The sequence below is a fragment of the Lytechinus pictus genome, chromosome 3 (assembly GCF_037042905.1).
Source record: "Lytechinus pictus isolate F3 Inbred chromosome 3, Lp3.0, whole genome shotgun sequence".
Classification (NCBI taxonomy): domain Eukaryota; kingdom Metazoa; phylum Echinodermata; class Echinoidea; order Temnopleuroida; family Toxopneustidae; genus Lytechinus; species Lytechinus pictus.
Window position 1 is genome coordinate 46,127,997 of NC_087247.1, and position 13,633 is coordinate 46,141,629.

The 13,633-nt window shown below is 36.7% G+C and overlaps 1 protein-coding gene across 2 annotated transcripts; it reads left to right on the forward strand.

The window, feature by feature from the left end:
• The first annotated feature begins 265 nt into the window (after positions 1–265).
• LOC129257146 (3-galactosyl-N-acetylglucosaminide 4-alpha-L-fucosyltransferase FUT3-like) lies at positions 266–13,092 on the forward strand. Of its 2 annotated transcripts, none has more exons than XM_064097185.1 (3): positions 266–322; positions 9,006–9,155; positions 9,620–13,092. In XM_064097185.1, exons 2-3 carry the CDS (start codon positions 9,075–9,077, stop codon positions 10,886–10,888), a joined length of 1,350 nt encoding a protein of 449 aa, XP_063953255.1. In that variant the 5' UTR covers positions 266–322; positions 9,006–9,074; the 3' UTR covers positions 10,889–13,092. The 2 variants fall into 2 exon arrangements, with proteins under 2 accessions (XP_063953255.1, XP_063953256.1); XM_064097186.1 differs by lacking the exon at positions 266–322 and adding an exon at positions 391–531.
• The last annotated feature ends 541 nt before the right edge of the window (positions 13,093–13,633 follow it).

Consider the following 13,633-nt stretch of genomic DNA (forward strand, 5'->3'; position numbering starts at 1 on the left):
TGCTTTTCTTATAGCGTTCTGTACGGCATCTTGGATTTCTGTACTTCTCGCTATTCCTGAGGGCTCTTAGTGATGACTGTTTTGTTGGTAGCCAATCGGGAAAGAATTTTTCGATAGATAGGGCAAACTTAAAACAAAGGTGGACACGTCTGTCATACAAGGTTGTCAGGCCGGAGAGTGACAGTGCATTATCGTATGAAACGTATTGCTGACCAAGTATAATGCGCAATGCTCTTTTCTGGATGGATTCAATTTGTCTGGATTCATTCACCGTTAGGGAGGAGTGCCACACAGGTGCGCAGTATTCAAGTATTGGTCGCAGGTATGATGTGTAAATAGTAAGGAGGTCGCTTCTAGGGAGGTTAAATTTTTTCAAATTTCGAATCATGTAGAGTTTCCTACTTGATCTGGACACGATGTCATTCACATGAAGATTCCACTTCAGGTCTGTTTGGATTATGACCCCCAACAGCTTTACATGGTTACATTTGTCAATGACATGACCAGAAATAGTGATTGGATCTGGCAAAGGTGGGTTTCTGCTAAAGCACACTTGAAAAGTTTGACATTTAGTGGGGTTTAGTTTCATATTGGATTCTCTACACCATGCTTCCAGCTCAAGTACATCATTTGGTAAATTACTGGGGGATGTATGTGGTCGACTATCTGCTAGTGTGAGGTCGTCCACATACTTCCACCTGGGCACTAGTGAATCTAGGAGGGCATCATTGACGAGCGCAAGGAAGAGGAGAGGACCCAAACGTGTTCCCTGGGGGACACCAGCATGTGTCTGTCGTTGGTCCGATAATTCATTTCTGTATCTAACCCTCTGTGTTCTTTCAGTTAAAAAACTTGTCAACCATGGGATGAGATCGGGTGTCGCTCCAAGGGAAAACAATTTACAAATCACAATGTTGTGATCTACGAGATCGAAAGCTTTTGTAAAGTCTGTCATTACCACTGTTGAGCTATAACCTAATTTGTCAGCATGGGAATGGATATAGTCAAGAAAGTTCACAAGGTAGTGAGTGGTGGATGTATTACTCCTGTTTCCATATTGATGGGGATCCAAATTATTCTCTATATCTTTTAGGAGCCACTTATACACAAATTTTTCAGCAAGCTTTGCGAAATGGCTTGTCAAGGCAATCGGTCTTAACTTATCAATGGTTGGAGGGGAAGACTTAGGGATGGGCACTATTGTAGACTCTTTCCACTGCCTTGGTACAACACCTTGAACTAGAGATGTATTAATTATTTCGGATATGGGTGTGGAAAACTCAAGTGCGTATTCTCTTATCAGACGAGTGGATATACCATCGGGACCAGAACTTTTACCAACTTGGAGTTTCCGAAGCTCCCTATAGACATCCCATGGTTGAACCTGGAACGGGAATTGTTCTCGGCTTGGGAGAAAAACTGGGAGGTTGGATGATGATAAAGATGGAGTGTTTTCTGCAATTTTCAAGAAGTTATCATTTATTCTATTTGCAATTTCTTTATCAGTTACATCTTGGTTGTCATTCGGGATATTCAAATTCAGTTCAATTCTTCCGTTAGATGTCATTAGCTTAATAAATTTGTACCAAGCTCGTGGGTTGTCCCGTTTTAGCCGTTGGACCCTATTACAGTAGAATTCCTGCTTGGCTAAGACGCACTCTCTTATAATCTGGTTGCGGACCTTTTTCCAAGCAGGTAAACCAAGTTCAAACAAATATTGACGACGTGAAATCAAAGATTTGATACGCGGTGTGATCCAGGGTTTATCATCTTGATGCATCTTTACTCTTTTAAGAGGGAAATGGATATCTATAGCCCTATCCAACTCACTATAAAATTTATCACATTTAACATTTACATCGTTATCAGTAAGGGTGGTGGACCAATCATGGGATGTTATCCAGTTACCAAAACTACGAATATTTGTTCAAGCCCATGCATTATAACTTTGCTTATCGAGTTAACCATTCCGGGTTGCTCGGAAACGCACATGTCACAAAATCGCTTCATGTAAAGAGACATGGTATTATTCGCGACAAACATTTTTGTGATTTATTTAGCAGTACAACTCGAAGACGCAGTTTAAATCTTAAACACATAGGAGTAATGCCGAAAATTTGTTTACAAATTATGATTTCCTCCTATTAAAGCCTCTTTATTTACTATCTATTGTCCACGGCGGACTGCATTTGTATATTAATGAGTCAGAACTGAGGAAAGAAGAGGATCGAGGGTATTCGAATTCTAGTTCATCGTGATTTAGCCGTGAACCAGAATAGCCCGGTGGTTAAGTCGCTGCCCGGAAAGCAGTAGATGGCAGGTTCGAATTCCACTGGTTCCAATTTTTTCTGACTTATGATTTTCATTAAAGATCGAGCATGCGAACTTAAACACATAGGAGTAATGCCGAAAATTAGTATACAAATTATGATTTCCTCCTATTAAAGCCTCTTTATTTACTATCTATTGTCCACGGCGGACTGCATTTGTATATTAATGAGTCAGAACTGAGGAAAGAAGAGGATCGAGGGTATTTGAATTCTAGTTCATCGTGATTTAGCCGTGAACGGGAATAGCCCGGTGGTTAAGTCACTGCCCGGAAAGCAGTAGATGGCAGATTCGAATTCCACTGGTTCCAATTTTTTCTGACTTATGATTTTCATTAAAGATCGAGCATGCGATCTTAAACACATAGGAGTAATGCCGAAAATTTGTTTACAAATTACAAGACGCAGTTCTACTTCTATAGAATTAGTAGTAGACGAGTTAGAAGTAGAAGTAGACGTAGTAGTATAGCAGTAGAGGTAGTAGTAGTAGAAGTAGTAGTAGTAGTAGTGGAAGTAGAAGACGTAGTAGTAGTATAGTAGTAGAACTAGTAGTAGTAGTGCAGTAGTAGTAGAAGAAGAAGTAGTAGTAGTATAATTACTATTATTATTATATGATTGTATAGTGACTGCACTACGAATGCTGATTTACTAGTTCAAATTTAAAATTTCAGTGCTAAATTAGCACTTCATTTTTACAGTGTAGTAGTATTAGTAGTAGTGGTAGTAAAGTAGTAGTAGTAGTAGTAAAGTAAAGTAGTAGTAGTATCAGTAGTAGTAGTAGTAGTAGTAGTAGTAGTAGTAGTAGTAGTAGTAGTAGTAGTAATGGAAGTAGTAGCAGTAGTAGCAGTAGTAGTAGCAGTAGTAGCAGTAGTAGCATTAGTAGTAGTAGTAGTAGTAGTAGTAGTAGTAGTAGTAGTAGTAGTAGTAGTAGTAGAAGTAGAAGTAGTAGTAGTAGTTGTAGTAGTCGTAGTAGAAGTAGTAGTAGCAGAAGTAGGAGAAGGAGATTTTTTATTGTGTTTTGGTCACTATGTAACGGACATAAATAAATCGATATGTAAATCTAAAACAAATATGAATTTAACGGATATTGTTTGGCTTTGATTTTATAACACCAGTGGAAATTTAAATCATATAGAGTAACATCTACTTTGTTAATTTTTAAAGGGATACTCCGGGCTGAAAATATTCATACCTAAATAAATATAGTAAAATTAACAAAGCAAAGTGCTGAAATTTTCATCAAAATTGGATAACAAATAACAAAGTTATTGAATTTCAAAGATTTGCATTATTGAGGTGAAACAGTTCTAGGCATGTCTTCATGAATATTCATTAGGTGGACTGATGATGTCACATCCTCACTTTCCATGCTTTCCTTTTTCTTATGTTATAACATGAAATCCTAACCCGGGGGGCATAGGGTGGACGAAGATAATGTACATGCTTTCACAATGTCGACCTTCAAATAACAGAATTGCATTTACTTACAGCTCACAAAGAAACCGGACTAGATTCATTTCTTACAGTTGCTTTTTGGTGCATTTATAAATATATACTTATAAGAAATAAAACAGGAAAAGATTGTCGAGAATTTAATTTGGAATATTTGAAAAGGAAATATGTAAACATGCGATGTGTTTTTGAATGTTCAATTATGTATATAATAAATGCCAATGGTGGGTTTAATAAAAAAAATAACCCGGGGGCCACTTACATTGACGAGTGGATACGTAAAAAGATAGGGCACGTTACGTACGTAACGTATTAAGGGTGTCAAAAACACTAAAATAATGAAAAAAGGGTATCTATTCTCGCTAGGAAAGCTACGTGTTTAGGGTCAAATTTGCGAGGGTATAAAAACTCAAGACTAAAATGTTTTATAAAGGATGTACTTCTTGCCTCAACAGTCAACACTACGTGTTAAGAGTACGATTTGCGCGGTGTGGGAGGCGGATAATAATTGAAATATCGCTGTACTTGTTTAGGGGTTCAATTTAGGGAATACCTGCCATGAGTATCGTTTTGTTTCCAATATTTGTTAAGGGTAGGGTTTCACACGCCAATACTTGTTAAAGGAAGGTCGTTTTGGCCCAAGAAACTTGACAAGCACAAAAAACAAAAACAAAACAAAGGGGGGGGGGTCACTACAAAATGAAGGTCGTTATGGTCCCTAGAAATTTGACAAGCAAAAAAAGTTTCAACACAATTTTTTTCTCATTTCCCTTTCATTTATCTAATTTGCCACACCTGCCAGAATTCCAGGGAGTGTTGCCTGTGAAGAATAATACACGCAGCACCAAAGACCTTATAATATATTACCCTCTGGGAAATCTTGCGGGTGCTTCAGCGCGCCCGCTTCTTAGTCCCATAAAGCATTGTCAGATTCAACCACTTTCCACAATTGCCCTTTCAGTATAACAGACATTTTTTGCTATAATTGGATCACTAGATTCATCCGGAATCTTTTTCAATTTCATGACTTTCTAATTCATCATGATTATTGTACAACTGAATTTTTTCAGTAGAAATCTTATATCATTATCCCAATATACTTTAGGGCGACATAAATTTTCGATAACTTTTATCATTCTTAAAGAATTACTGTCGAACTTTAATTCAATCCTGATAACTTCCACGGTGACCGATGATGCGTTTTCTAAAGTCATATCATGTCATGATTTCGTCATGACTTGTGCTATATCTTGTGGAAACGGCAATTTTAGAATTTACTGTATATTTCTCTATTCAAGATTGTAACATCAATATTTTATGAATCTTATACTATATTTATCACAATGATCTAATTTACTTACGTAACGATCCAACACTGCCTGCTGTGTTTTTTCTCCAGAAAAATACGAGGACGTCTGTAGTTATAGCCTTTTTAAGATCATGAAGATAATAATATCAGACAGTATGTGTTCCTGTCATCACCATCATGAGGAGAACAGTCGGAGGTTCATATTCAAAGTCGTTAAGTCGATATATGAAAACTGCTCTGGTCCATTTCAACAAATTAATAATGAAAACTTTGTTTTAATTCTTACTGTCAAGCAATTAAATATGGCCACTCCAGAAGAGGAGACCATGCACCGTGATGGCATATTGATGTATATATTACACCCACACTAAATGTCTAAAATGAGGTTACATCCCGAAGGATATCAAACTTACCAGGGAGATAACTTCTCCGAAATGTTATGTGGAGAAGAGTCAATAAGATAAGTTGATAGTCAAACATTGTAAAAAGAGCACTCTTGTAAAGGTTTAGGCAAACCATGGACCTATTACGAATAGGTCCATGGGCAAACAGTGCAATGTAAGTGTAAACGTTAAGGTTGGACCCAAATAGCCATTTTTTTTTCTTGAATTATGTTGCAGCCTAAATTTTCAATTTTATCCCTGTTGCATTTCCGTTCAAGATTTTTTTCAATATATTAATTATACATGACTGTTAATCAGTCAAAGTCTGTATCAGGGGCGGATCCAGGATTTTCCAAAGTCTAATCCCCGACAAAATATTTTGTAAAGTTTTGAATGGGACAAGTTAGAATATACTATCTAGACTATCTTTGAAATGTGGATGTAAAATATTTGGTCTCCCTCCATGCACGGTTTCGAGATCTATTATGACGTTAAATTTTAATATTAACTAGAGATATTCGACTTTTCTTACGAAACATAATTGATCACTTAAAAAAAAAAGGAAAATCGCTGACCAAACTAAATTCTGAGAAGAAAATCAAGAAATCATATCGATTTAAACATTGAATGAAAGCAAATCTTCTGTACTTTCTTTGACATTCATAAACATATTGCTATTGCGCCAATACTGTGGTTTTCAGGGGGCTCACGAACGTCTTTTTTCGAAAACACGAAAGTAAAATATTTATGATCTTGTAAATGGTGTTAAAAATGAAAAAAGAGGAAGAAAGAAAATACATACATGCAAGCGGGTCGTCAAATACAATATCCTCATTTTCAAAGTACAAAGTTGTTTAAATTCGCATAAATCTGCACCTATCAAAATATCGTTTTGTTGGTCATGAGTAGCAATAACATTAATCATATCGTTTGCTGTGTCTATCCTGCTAAAATATATAAAAAGAACATCATCGAAATTATTTACGCAACGATTAAACCCGGCCCTTGCATTTGATATTTGTTCCACAATCTAGGCGCAGTTCGTTGTATGCATAATTGTTTGCATATCTCTGTCCGTCCACGATGTCAAGTATCTAAGAAAACAAAATTTGGATTTAATTTCATGAGAAATATAGGCAATCATTTCTGAAGGATCATTTACAATAATGTCTATGATTATAATTGTTATCAAAATATCAAGATCTTATAGGAGGTGATATTGACCGGGTTCTGCATGCCCTTATTTATTCATCAAATATTCAAGAGCCAAACTGACTATGTAAATCATTAATAAACATTCGTGATTATCGGCATGGAATGGCAAAGAGGCGAATTCACAAGTCAATTTGATTTTCGGTCCAAACGTTATTATCTGTGAATGTTTTAGCCTCTAACACTTTCAAATAAGTGACTGAGTTTGGCAGAGTATATATAAGTATACAAATATGTAAAATGTATTGGAAAGGTGACATGAAATTAAATAAGAGTCTCCTTTTGTATGTTTTATGAATTTGTATGATTTTGATCAATTTAATTACCCCCCTGCAGTTCAACTTTCTAGCCATAAAAAATACCACGACTTCAGCAAATAAATAACGAATTGTTATAATAGAAACCAATGACATGATGAGCCGATCATTTTGAGAGGGCCAAATATGGCGGATGGAGCAAAAGTTAAAAAAAGATGCGAGCGAAGCTCGTTGCAGCCACGATCATGACGGTGATAAATTACACTTGGATAAATATTGACATGATATTGAGAAATCAAATAATTAGTTACTCTTTTCCATTCCTTTACTTTCTTTTCCTCCTTTTTTTTTTGGGGGGGGGGACATGCATGGTTCCCACGTCACTCATCTGATCGCTAGTGATAGAAGCCACTTTTAATAAGCTACTTCTTATCAAACATACACTCTTAGAATTTTTCAAAACACACTATCAGGTTGGTTAAAATGAAGCTAACAATGATTGTTTTTTATTTATTACTTTACACACTTTTAACCAAGAGAAAACAGCCTATAGTATTTGCCTGGATTTTTTAAGGTCATATATTGTTTCCATGGGGTAACATAGGATGGATTTGTAGTCCTCAGTGACGACTGTGATTAGATTTCGGTTGTTGGTATTTCTTTAGAAAAATCTCCGAATTCGTAACATCAAGAAAACAAAAATGAAATTGTGGAACATGAATTATAGAATACACTAAGGATCCCTCATTCCGTGAGCTTTCATTCTTTATTTTTATTATGAAAAATATCCAATTCATATATCTTTCCATTAGGTATTTTCTATAACTGTTTTGAATAATGAGATAAATGAGTATGCCATCTCCTCTCTCTATTATCTAAAGACGTCTTTAGAAAATGTTCGTGGGAAAGTGAATTAAAATTTGCGGAAATTATCAGATTTTCTAAGTGAAGACATTTAATCGATTACGGCCATTATTTCCGTTTTAAAATCTCACAGAATAATCTTTGTTGTTATTGTAAAAAAGAGGAGGAAACATATCGCCATCTATTTTTGGAATGTGAATATGCTTGTCTTGTTTGGGATAATTGTAAGGAGATGTTTGGTTTTATTTCTACGAGTAATTTAAGCTGGGAGGAAATTCTTGTAGGTGTAGAATTAAAGGACGAAGGAAAGGAACGTTTAGTCAATCATTTTCTAATCTTTGTTAAATTTTTAATCTTCAAAGGGAGGGAAAAGGGTGCATTTATAACCATGGATAAAATTAAAAGGAAATTTAAAGAAGAAGAATGGGAAGAAAGAAGGCTGGCGCTAGGTAGGGGTAAGATGTCTCTACATTTAAGGAAATGGGAAAATCTTAACTAAAAGTATATATAGGGAGAGTGAGGCAAATGTATATATACAACGAAAGACAAAACCACAAAAAATACACAGAAAAAAATCAATACGGAGAATTGTAGTCCCTTCCATGTAGAGTATAGGCATAAAAAGAGGAGGGTGCTCCTAACCTGGGGACGGGGGGGGGGGGGGTTGGGAGGTAGAACAGCACTTTTTATCTTTTTTTTCTCTCTTATCACTTCATACATCTGGTTAATATTTCATTTTGTAATTGCTGAAATGCATTAGTATTAATTTCTAGTATCTTTGAAGTTTGATGTATAATTTGTATAATTATAACTGTTATGGATTTATTGTATAATTTTTGATCATGTTGAAATAGTTTGTACAACCTGCTTATTGAATGTGAATGTTTATTTTGATTTGAGAGAATACAATAAAACATCCTTTAAAAAAAAAAAAATTCCTCTCTTGTAATTTGATACATCTTGTTAATATTTCATTTTGTAATTGTTGAAACGCATCAGTATTAGTTTCCAGTATCTTTGAAGTTTGATGTATAATTTGTATAATTATATGAGATTTATTGGATTTATTGTATAATTTATAATCGTGTTTCAAATAATTTGTAAAACTTGTTTATGGGATGTGCATGTATTTGATTTTAGAGAATACAATAAAAAAAAATTATTCATTATCATCTAATTGTGTCGTGAATTATGTTTATAGGACAAATATCACCATTCGTGTTTGTAAAGGACATTCAAGGGGGCTTATCCTGGTAATATTCGTGCGTGAATGACTATGATCAGAGGAACCATCAGGTCTTCCTGCAGTGGTGATGTAGCAGATATCCTTCGAAGCATGAGAAACATAATGGTTAGTGTAAACAGTAATGGTTTAATGGCTGAATCCATTTTCTCATATTCTGGATGTATAAATAGATTGCAATAATGAACTTATAAATTCTTAGTGTCAAGCTTTCACTTTCAATGTTTTTTTCCTTGGAATATCTGCAATTTAGCTCTATTGATTGTCATAAAAGTCTCTAATCTTAATGCTAATACTGCATCTGACAAATGCTTTTTTTTTAATCTCCACATTGACTCAATTCTATAAAAAATGGTTTGATGAGAGGAGTTACTCATCTGTTGAGGAACATGTCACTTAAGCATTTAAAATATTACATTTTCGTCAGACTCTCACTGAACTCAAAGCAGAACCAATCTTTCTTTAAGAATGCTGAGAAAACATTAGGCTACTTCCAATAAGCATGTTAATTATTCAAATGATGGCTATGACGCTTCTTTCCATTTTTTTTTATTTCCCCCTTTTAACTACAGATGTGGTCTGCTAGAGCGTGTCTCTACCCCTATGCATTCTTGCTGGGCATCGTTACAGTCGTCGTCATATTTCAATTGATTAACATCGTTGACCCACCTTACGTCATCAAGTCTAAACACGGCATCGATGAAGTTGATTATGATGACAATCCGGCTGGACCCCCACCAAGATGCAACTGGAATGTACACATATTCGATAAGATCAGGACATTGAACAAAGCTTCAGAATTTACAGCCTTGATGTCAAAACTCAAAAAGGTGACGAAATACAGATATGCAACTGGTAAACCCATGGTATGCAAAGGTGACCAGGGTCAGATTCCGTGTTATATGAAGATAACGGTTTCACTGAACGAGACGGACCTGCGAAACAAGGACGCGGTGGTCTTCGGGATGTCCGCGGTATCTATGAGAGAGGCAATAGCTCTAATGATGTCTAAACGTCGGATAGACCCCGATCAACTTTGGGTCTTCATGACGATGTTATCACCTCTGGAGATTAAGAAGCGTTTTCCACGTATCGGTAGTTTTCCATCGCATATCACGTGGTCGTACCTGACGTCGTCCGACGTGGTTAATCCGTATGCGCAATATTCTGTGAACGAACCGACGGATAAGTTCAACGTCACTTACGGTCACTACGTCAGGGGAAAACGGAAACTGGTGGCTTGGATGGGGGACAATTGCGGTGATAAAGACTTCTGGCCAAGGAAAGCCTATCTGGCGGAGCTAATGAAGCATGTACCCGTGGATCTTTATGGAGAATGTACTAATCTTACGTGTCTCCCAAGAAACTCGGAGCAATGTGGCATGTTGATGAGTCAATACAAATTTTTCCTTGCCTTTGAAAGTTCCGAATGCCGGGAATACATCACGGAGCCTTTCTGGTTCACAGCCCTCAAACACCAATCCGTACCTATCGTCTATGGTCCTAAGAAGGATTCCTACCTCAAGCTGGCACCACCACTGTCTTTTATTCACATCTCAGACTTTGAGTCCCCACAAGCACTGGCAAATTACCTGAAGTCACTTGACAAAAACGATGGATTATACTCTCGTTTCTTTAAGTGGCGACATTCAGGGTCTTTAAAACCCCGGTACCCTCCGTTCAAACCGGAATCTCTGTGCAAACTACTCCCATACATAGAAGATATGAAGATCAGAAAATTTGAAAAGGAAGCACTGTCAAATACAAAATGGCTGAGTAGTTGCAGAAATAAAAATATAACTTCAATGCATTCATTAAGTAACTGGACTCCTTGGAAATAATACATTATATCTCGTCTTTTTATGAGGTCCCTTTCGATAGATAAAGCATGACGTTGACGTTTTGTTGACACGAAAGTGCTTCAAGACATTACGACATTGTGAATCCGGTGGACAAGATGGTGGAGTTTTACCGATAAACCCGAACTTGCTATTTCAATCAGGGATGGCACGGAAGTGGGAGGGGGAGATAAATACAGATAAGAGATTATTTATTATTGGTTTTCTTTGTTTTATACTCAGTTTTATAGATTTAATAATAAGCGTATAACATAATACTGTTTTTTCCTTTCTTTCTCTTCGGTCCCCCCCCCTTTTTTTTTGGGGGGGGGGTGATTTTTCATTATTTGATAAAGATATGGTATGGGCGGTCATTTTATGTGGCGGCGTTTGACCATGCTTTGCCAGCTTCAATATGATGGACTTTATCACAAAAGTTCAAATCAGAATGGTATGACCAAATGCACTGATATGCTACTATATGGCTACTCCAACGTACAACTATCCATAACCATGATAACAGCCAAGTCAGTGGCTAGCTCAACCTGGTGTTAAAGAACTTGGTCAAGCTAATGGTACCATTGGATTTTGCTGTTTTAAAGATTGGGTTATTTTGGAGACTAATGGCGCAGTCACATTTCCCCTACGGCGGCCGTACGGCGAGTCGAAAACAGCCGTTTAAACATTTTTTGTACTAGTTACATAATAATAGGTGGTTTGAATAAACATGAATAAAACAGCTGTTTTCGACTCACCGTATATTGGAAATGTGACTGCAGCATGAATATCGGTCGGGTTTGATTCAGCACCAAAAATATCGGCTTTTCCTGCACAATCGCCATAAAAATCGGCACGTGTTGCTTGTGATAGACTGAATAGTTAAATTTTAATGAAACGATGTTACTGTGCAAAGTTCTTTAATCTATGCATGATTTTTAGAAATCTTTTAAATACTGTATTTTTTTAATTATGATTCTTTATTTTTGGCATGTATTTATTACATGTTTAGTTTGATCATTATTTTTCATTTCATTTCTTTACTTTTCTTTCCATTTCGGAGGGGGGGGGGGGGCGCAATCACTAAAACTGCTCCAATGTGTTCTTTATTTTATGAGGTTTTTTCATTTATTTAATTTTTTTTTTTGGGGGGGGGAGGTTGTTTCACAATTCTTTCATTTCAATTGTTTTTCTTTATAGTATGTAAGCTAATCAAAAATCCTAAAACGATTGAGTTTGATAACGTTTTCACTTTTTCCCTGCCTTTTCTTTCCTTTCTTCTTTAGTTCTTGGTTGTGAAACTTTTTATGGGGAGGGTCCTTGGCCGCCAAGCCCCGCGATCTGTACACCAGAGTGTCACGTGGGAAGTGACTTTTTTTAAATTATTTACTTACTGCTGCTTGACACCAAATAAAGAATACGTAGAACTGATGAATATAGTTATTAAAAATATTTAATCATATCTCTTCAATCTTTCTGATGTTCTCTTTTGATGGTTTTACAATAATTTGTACATGAAAATATACACAGATATAACAAAATACAACTTAACTTAACGGTAATCGTGGACTCTAGCCCCCATCATCTCATCTGGCCTGACATGCCCCACTCGGCCCTGGTGGTCGGTCCAGTTCCTGGCCTCCGCAGCTAGGATGTCTCTTCCACTCGGCCTCGGCCTCCGCAGACTGTGTTGCCCCTCGATGAGTAGCCCTCAGATCAAAGATGTGGCTTCAACGAATTAGTGGACGAGATCGAGCCCCCAATGATGACATGAATTGTGTCGAATCATGTCGGTGGAGAACCGGTGGCAGCTGGGGTCGTTATCTCGTCACCGACGTAGTCCCTCAGTTTTAACTTAGACTGCCTATACGAACATCTGTAGTCTATTCTAGCTTAGGTGGTTCTCCTTGAATTAATGAAACTAACCTCCTAATATACCCCTTACAAATTAGATTATGACTAGCTGTTTGATTGGATGTGATAGATAGATAGATTGATTGATTGGTTAATTGATTGATTGATGGATAATTGATTGATTGATTGTTGACGCTTAAATGAAATTACGATGTCAACAGCGGGGCTAAAGAAGGCAGGGGGTAGGGGCGGTTGCTCCATGTGATCTTTCTAGTGGTAAAAATAGGGGGGAAAGGGACAAAAAGAAGAAAGGACGGTACAAAAAAGAAATGTAATTGTTTATTACCCATATCACTAAAATAAAAAGAAATATCCTTTGCGTCATCTGCCCCCCCTCAATATACCCCGGCATCGGCCCTAGTCGATTGAATGAACATTTTAAACGTGTCTATTGATTGATTATTTGATTGATTACGTGTGTTTAATATTTTGATTTCCTCGTTGTCGTTGATGGTATAGGAGTTTTTGAGAAAATACGGTTGGTCATCTTCTTTATATCATCATTGCTACAAAATGATTGGTGTTGTAATGGTGCTTTCATAAATAAATCTAGCAGGGGCGGCAGAGCGAAGTTGAAAGTGGGGGGGGGGGCAAAAGGAAAATGGGCACTTTTTCTTTCAGATTTTTTTTTTTGGGGGGGACACCTACCAAAATTTCAAGAAAACGTCCATTTTGATGCAAAGATGTTTCGTGAAATTTGAACACAAAGCTCCGAAGCACATTCATGACATAAGAAACAAACAGTTTGAGAACTAATCTGCTTTCGCAAATGTCCCGTAAATGGGCGACAATTAACTACATACATAACATTTTCACGCATGCAAATGAGGTTGAGTT